This window comes from Sinocyclocheilus rhinocerous, unplaced genomic scaffold (assembly GCF_001515625.1).
Source record: "Sinocyclocheilus rhinocerous isolate Xijiao unplaced genomic scaffold, SAMN03320098_v1.1 scaffold1862, whole genome shotgun sequence".
Taxonomy (NCBI): Eukaryota; Metazoa; Chordata; class Actinopteri; order Cypriniformes; family Cyprinidae; genus Sinocyclocheilus; species Sinocyclocheilus rhinocerous.
The window spans coordinates 232,180-238,987 of NW_015653470.1; the positions used below are offsets into that span (position 1 = coordinate 232,180).

A 6,808-nucleotide genomic window follows, 5' to 3' on the forward strand; every position below is an offset into this window, starting at 1 on the left:
GACGGCACCCATTCACTGCAGAGCATCCATTGCTGAGACACTGATGCAATGCTACATTTCTCCAAATCTGATGAAGAAACAAACTCATCCTAATCTCAGATGATCTGAGGGTGAGTGCATTTACAGCAGATTGTCATTTTTGGGTGAACTGTTCCTTCAGTGTTAACGATTTACTGTTTTTCCCTGTTGTTGTTTTTCTAGTGTGATTTTTGGTGAATTTAGTTTGATTAAGTGTCCATAAACAATGACACAACAAGCCACAATCTACAGTGAGGAGGAAGAGCAGAGAATGACATCAGTGCTCGTTTCCTCTCATCTCCTGTGGAACGATAATGAGTTTCTCTGCGTTTGCCACAGCAGGACCTGAAACCTGGAATAGAAGCTCCTCGGAGAAACACACACACACACACACACACACACACACAGTGATCCTTAGACATCTCACTGCACGCTGGTTCCTATTCACCATGGTTACAGGAGCCACTTAATGAGGAATTTCATGAGCTTTTATCAGGAATATGAACTTGTATTTGTTGCCTTCATAGGTTTCCAGAACATTAGTCTGATATTTACAGTATTTGGACAGTTACTGTAAGTCAAACATAAAAACCTCAGAATGGCATTGCATTAGAAACAAAACGTCACAGATGCACAAACATGATAAAATGATAAAACAAATGTATTCAGGTCATTGTCTGTATGACATGCATTTCGCTTTATTAAAAATCTTTCTAAAGATGCTCGTGTATAGCTATATACATGCTGTTACATAGTAAGTCTATATTATCTTTAGGGTGTAATAAATTACAATACAGATACATTATGGAAGATAACTTTTTGAAAAATATATAATATTTCAATAAATACACTTGATGTCAACTTGCCCCACTATAGGATCAACGTTAAATAAGATAGATAGATAAATAATATATTTTAGATATTTAAAACTAAAACCATAAAAAACAGTTTTCGTTACTTGAAAAAGAAAAACATTAACTGAAATAAAATAAAATATTTGAAAACAAACTTTTTAATTTCAGACTGTTAATTCTCATTTTTGTTTAGTTTAACTTTAAGCACTAAAATAACTCAAACTAAAATAAAAATTGATGGATGAAAACTAGACATTTACAAAAAAAGCAAAAACTAATAAATATGACAAACACGCAACAAAATTATTAAAACATTAATCTAAATTAAAATGAAAACAGAAAAAATAAAAATAAAATGAATTTCATTATTTGTGACCCTGCAGCTCAAAAGCAGTGTTAAGTCGCTGGGGTATATTTGTAGCAATATCAAATACTATCAAACTAAAAATATTATTTATTCAGCTTTCAGATGACGTATAAATCTCAGTTTCGATGACTGGTTTTGTGGTCCAGGATCACACTCACACACACTCACACACACACACAAAAACATAAAAACAACTGCGGAGCACGCCACGGAGGCAGCCATCAGCGTCGGCGCCATCGTTTGGTAACAGCTGTTTCACAAATCAATCTGCAAATGTTGCTTCCTGACAAATGAATGTGTCTTAATGTGTTCAGAAAGATATATATACTGGGTTTTTGTTTTGAGTGCTTTTGTTTATCCATTATTATGAGCCTGGAAAAAATGACTTCGGCCCGTAATAAGCCCAGAAAAGACTCAATTTACTGACAAAATGCTAAAGTAAGCTGACACAATGCAGCTGTCTGAGTCTGAAAATATTTCAATCTGTACAATAACAACACGATAATGAGAGCCACTTAAGTGCAAATCAATAAAACAATTAATATAATATTGGACAAGCACAGTGAGACTCAAAGAGACGCAGTTTTTAACCTTTTGCCATCTCTGGACATTTGATGCATTCAAGTCAGTGTCTGCATGAAAAGCATTTTGCTTTAAACCAAACAGAATTAAAACGCTTTCTAAAGATGCGTATGTACAGCTCTAGAAAGTCTGTAATTGTGTATTTTAGCACAAAAGAGCTGTGGTACACCTGGTGTTCATGAGCATCAGCTCTCTAGAGGTGTGAAAGCTGCTTCTGAATCATTATTTTAACCTGATTCAGTCTGATTCAGCTTTTCCATTCGCACTTTTCTCACTAACCTGCTTCAGACCTTGCACTTTTTCATGATGCCAGAGATACACTGAATGTAACCAAGAGCAAAAACTCATTATATTGCTTTATATTGCAGATAATCTGAGCTGTGGTGTTTTAGACCGATTATATGCTGAAGTCAATCTTTCAGACGTCATTTATCAACATTGAGCTGAATTGTTGTCTGCTAACCGTTAATAAACTCCATACAGTATCATAATGCCAGACGACATTGAAGTCAATGTGAAATGCCATTTGAAAGCCGTTTTGCTTCTGTAATGTGACGCATGTCTGATTTAAACACGATGTTCAACAGGAAAACACTGTAGGGCGGGACTTAATTTAATTTAATTAATTGATTGGATGTAAAAAGTGTCTCTATATGACAGATCTGAACATTCGAAAGTGTTTTGCATTACATAATGGACTTGAAAACTTGATTTTCTGTTTGTGATCTTAAACAATTTATCATTGTGATTGACTAGCCGTGTGACTTTAAGATGCAATATGCAATATTTTTTTATTCTTAAAAATAAAGACAGGCTCCTGGGTTCAGAAAATATTTTTTGTAACATTGATGATATAAATATAAATCCAGCCATTAAATAGACTGTAATATATTACTACATGTTATGAAAGATGACTAGAAAGTATATCATATTTCAATAAGTTGTCAATACATTGTGACAACTTGCCCCGCTTTGGGATCAACATGTTAAATTAAACATATTAAAAAATAAATAACTAAATAAATATGCATATATATATATATATATATTTACAGTTTTTGTTACTTCAAATAAACATTAACTGAAATAATAAAAAAAACATTTTATTTCAGCACGTTTTCTTTTCTTTTTTTGTTTAACTTGAAGTACTAAAATAACTAAAACTGAAATAAAAATTAATAAAAACTACACACTTTAAAAAAAAACTAATGAAAATGACAAAAACACAAAAAATTACTTATTAAAAAGAAAAGAGAATATATATATATATATATATATGTGTGTGTGTGTGTGTTTTACACAGTCAAGAGACTATACAATATTAAGTAAAAATAAAATATATAGCTTAAGTAAATAATGTGACAACTAGCCCCGGTCTGTACTACACTAGTTCGGTTTGGACGAGACATGACGTAATATATCGATTTGTTGTTAAATATTAGTCACTATGTGAAACATCAACAGGTATCAAATATCACTATCACTTATTATCATTCAACGTGCAACATAATGATTTGTTTTCACTTTAATATTTGCGAACTGAAACGTGCATTTTCTGTAAAGCTGCTTTAAATGATATGCATCACGAAAGGCGCTATACCAATAAACCGGAGTTGGAAGAAGAAAATTCTGACCGGACAAACATGATTATTCCCACTTTGGCGATGTCCTCCTGGATGACTTTCCAGGACTCTCTGATGAGCTGGATGTGATCCGGAGTGAGTCTCGCTGGAGCTTCGTCCTCGGTGTGTCTGCTCTCTGCTGTTCTCGGTGTCAATCCGGATCCAGAGATCGCGCAGCCCATCCTGACGCGAGCACAACTCCCTCAGCTCTCAGATAAACCGCTGCTGGTTAGCTGTCCGTCCGCTGGGCGGGTTAGTCGTGTGTCTCTAGCTGTCTGAGTCGCTCTGCTTCTCCATAACTGTCCGGAGTCAGACCTTCAGAGAGAGACTGAGAACCTGAAACCTGCTCAGCAGGAGGGGAGGAGTTCATCTTCATCATCAACATCATCTTCATCAACAACATGTAAAAGATTCTTTGTAGACTCTTTCTAGGACAGTCTTAATGAAAAATCATAGATATGCAAAAACATATTCCTATTAATGTTGAATAATGGACGCATAATAATGAATTATACAACTTTACGATTATTTATGAAAATATACAAAGGCATAATGTAGTTTCTATCTAATCTATTCTAACATTTGATCTTTTAAGGATCATGTGACACTGAAGACTGGAGTAATGATGCTGAAAATTCAGCTTTGCATCACAGGAATAAATTACATTTTAAAGTATATTCACATAGAAATAGCAATATTTCACAACTTTTTCTGTATTTTAATCAAATTAATGCAGCCTTGGTGAGCAGAAGAGACTTCTTCGAAAACATTAAAAACTATTGAACACTAGTGTACTGTATATTGTTGGTCCAGGAGGATTGTCGATGTAATAAACGCCTTGTAAGAATATAAAAGCATCTGTTATTTGCTTTCAATAAGGTACTTGCCTCTGTATATCCATTCAATCTGTAATCCAGGATAAGATTAAGGCTTGGCTCCTTCCATGAAAGTCATTAATCATATCCACGTCCTGAAGACTGATTTAAAAGTGCAGAAACTAATTAAACTGTAATACGGCCCCAAGTCATGCGCAATCATTTTGATACAAGTTTCTTAAAAAAAAACAAAAAACACAGAAACATTGTGAGCAGGACAAAGGAAATAATGATTATAGTGTGGAAAGCTTCTTTTAATGTAGTTTGACAGAAAAATAGAATATGAACTGAACATTTTTACAGAGGTATTGTGCATCATATTTACACCAATTCAAATAAATACAAAAGTGACAGTGACATCATGCACGGAGATAAACCCCACCAATGAGCAGAAAAATACAACCAAAAACAAGCTAGCTTATAAAACCTCCCATTAAACGACACCCAAACACACATTTTGTGACTGTGCATTAATATGTTGCATTATATATTAACAATGACCCCATAATGCTGAATGCTGAGAATTTTGCAAGCAAATTCTCAGATGAGTGGAATCACATCTGACCTTTAAACAACTAGAAATCGGCAGACACGGCACAATACGTTTTCAAAAAGAGCAGCATTTTAATTTTACACCAAACTGAGCACTATTTGACCATTTTTAACCGTACACACCCGGCTGAAAACATTTCAGATTGAAAATGACATCAGTCACCGTTTATCATTCATCTGGTTTAATCTGATTATGATATCCAGTTTTCTCCTCATTAGTGGGGAATGACGTCTTTATGAGATTACTCTCTTTCCTCTGGTCAGCGCTCGAACACAAACAGTGAAGAGACATCAGGCAGTGCCTTTCAAAATAACTAACAGATTGCATTTAATATTGCAGTGCTTTTCTGAAAACATGACAAATTTGTGTGTAGTAAGTAAGTTTCTAACAAAAACAGGTGCATTGGTAATTTAGTATGCACTGATCTATTTGTATGTTCTTCCTTATTGCTTTTTATTTCAAAATGTCTGGAAGAAAAAAAAAAAAAAGTATTTAACCACTTTTCCAAACATTACAAAAATTACAGTACCACAGCCAGCTCCTTTAACAAGTGTTTACATCTCAATGAAATATGCACAAAATAATGCAAGGAAATTGTAATATACATATATTTACAAATGCAAATTTCATAAATATATTCTCTGAGGTCCACATGGATCACTTTTCCAGTTGATTTGCTGATAATTCATAACTGGAGGTTAAGATTCATGCTTAACCTGTGCAAGATGTATTACACCTCTCAAACAGTGGCCAAATTACATATTTTGGAGATCAGAATACTAGCTGTAAGTTATTTTAAGGATCTGAGAGTTCTGAGTAAAAGTTTTGCAGTATAAGTCTCATGTATAAGAACTCAGGTTCTGAAATCTCTCCCGCAGGTTTTTAACCAAACTATGTTGACCGTTCTCTGCCTTTTCCATCCATGCACTAAAGTTCTGCTCTTTACTGTTTGCCATTGCAAGTTCAGATTGTGAAACACCCTCACATCCAAGTTGATTCTCATTATTGTTCTCTCTCCCTGTTGCTAAATCACCCTCTTCATGCTTGACCTGGCAGATCCTCTCAACTACAATGAGGTTGTTCTCATATTGACCAGCGTTGCAACCTCTGTCCAGTTGCTCATGTGCATTAGTGGATCCCAAGCTGAAATCAAAAGCATTAACTCTACACAGTGAAGGCAAACCTTCACCTTCAAGGGTCTTGCTGGAACACGTAGAATCTGTGGATGTAGTTCTCTGCACTGAGATATTGCAGAAAGGATATGAACAAGACAAAGAACGTGATGCTCTGGATCTCTCCGATCCGTTCTCCAGAGCTCTTTCTGAAAAAGAAGTACTGCGACTCAATGGGAATGGATGAGAGGAGGCGGATGCATCATCTTGCCTTTGGTTGTTATATTTGGAACGCAACTCTTTGACATCCGGCCAGTGGAAGGTCTCAGTTTGTACGGGACTTTGTGGTCTCTCGGCGTATAATCTGCAATTGAGGAATTGAGGACTTCCAGGAGAACAGAGGCTGGAAGGTGGACTAGTAGTAGTAGAGTCCGGGATAACGTCCTGCTCATTCAAGTTCAGCAACAGTGGCCTGTCAGGCATGCCTATGAACAAAAGAGCAGTGGTTAAAAGCCTGCTTTTGACAAATAAGGGTGTTTTCACAATAGAGTTTACCAGAGAACATAGCAAATCCCTTGATTTCTAAAGGGGATAGTGGGATGCATGGATGTAGAGCAAGGGTGTCCAATCCTGCTCCTGGAGGGTCAGTAGAGTTTCGCTCCAACCAGCTTCAACACATTTGCCTGGAATTTTCTAGTGAGCCTGAAGACCTTGATTCAGGTTAGTGTGTGGGGGCAGTTGTGGCCTAATGATTAGAGAGTCTGACTTGTAACCCGAAGGTTGCAGGTTCGATTCTCAATACTGGCAGGTGGGGGGAGGGAAGGA

General features: G+C 35.9%; 2 protein-coding genes across 2 annotated transcripts in view; both read right to left on the reverse strand.

Annotated features, from left to right (window-relative positions):
* The window catches only part of xgb (x globin), a 14,875-nt gene extending 11,250 nt beyond the window's left edge, over window positions 1–3,625 (reverse strand). Inside the window, exon 1 of the mRNA XM_016522364.1 lies at window positions 3,456–3,625. Coding sequence (XP_016377850.1) covers window positions 3,456–3,625 — 170 coding nt within the window. The remainder of the gene's footprint in view (window positions 1–3,455) is intronic.
* Window positions 3,626–4,553: 928 nt separating this feature from the next.
* Window positions 4,554–6,808, reverse strand: part of LOC107716045 (pleckstrin homology domain-containing family G member 3-like) — a 23,972-nt gene continuing 21,717 nt past the window's right edge. Inside the window, exon 15 of the mRNA XM_016522365.1 lies at window positions 4,554–6,468. Coding sequence (XP_016377851.1) covers window positions 5,711–6,468 — 758 coding nt within the window. The 3' untranslated portion in view covers window positions 4,554–5,710. The remainder of the gene's footprint in view (window positions 6,469–6,808) is intronic.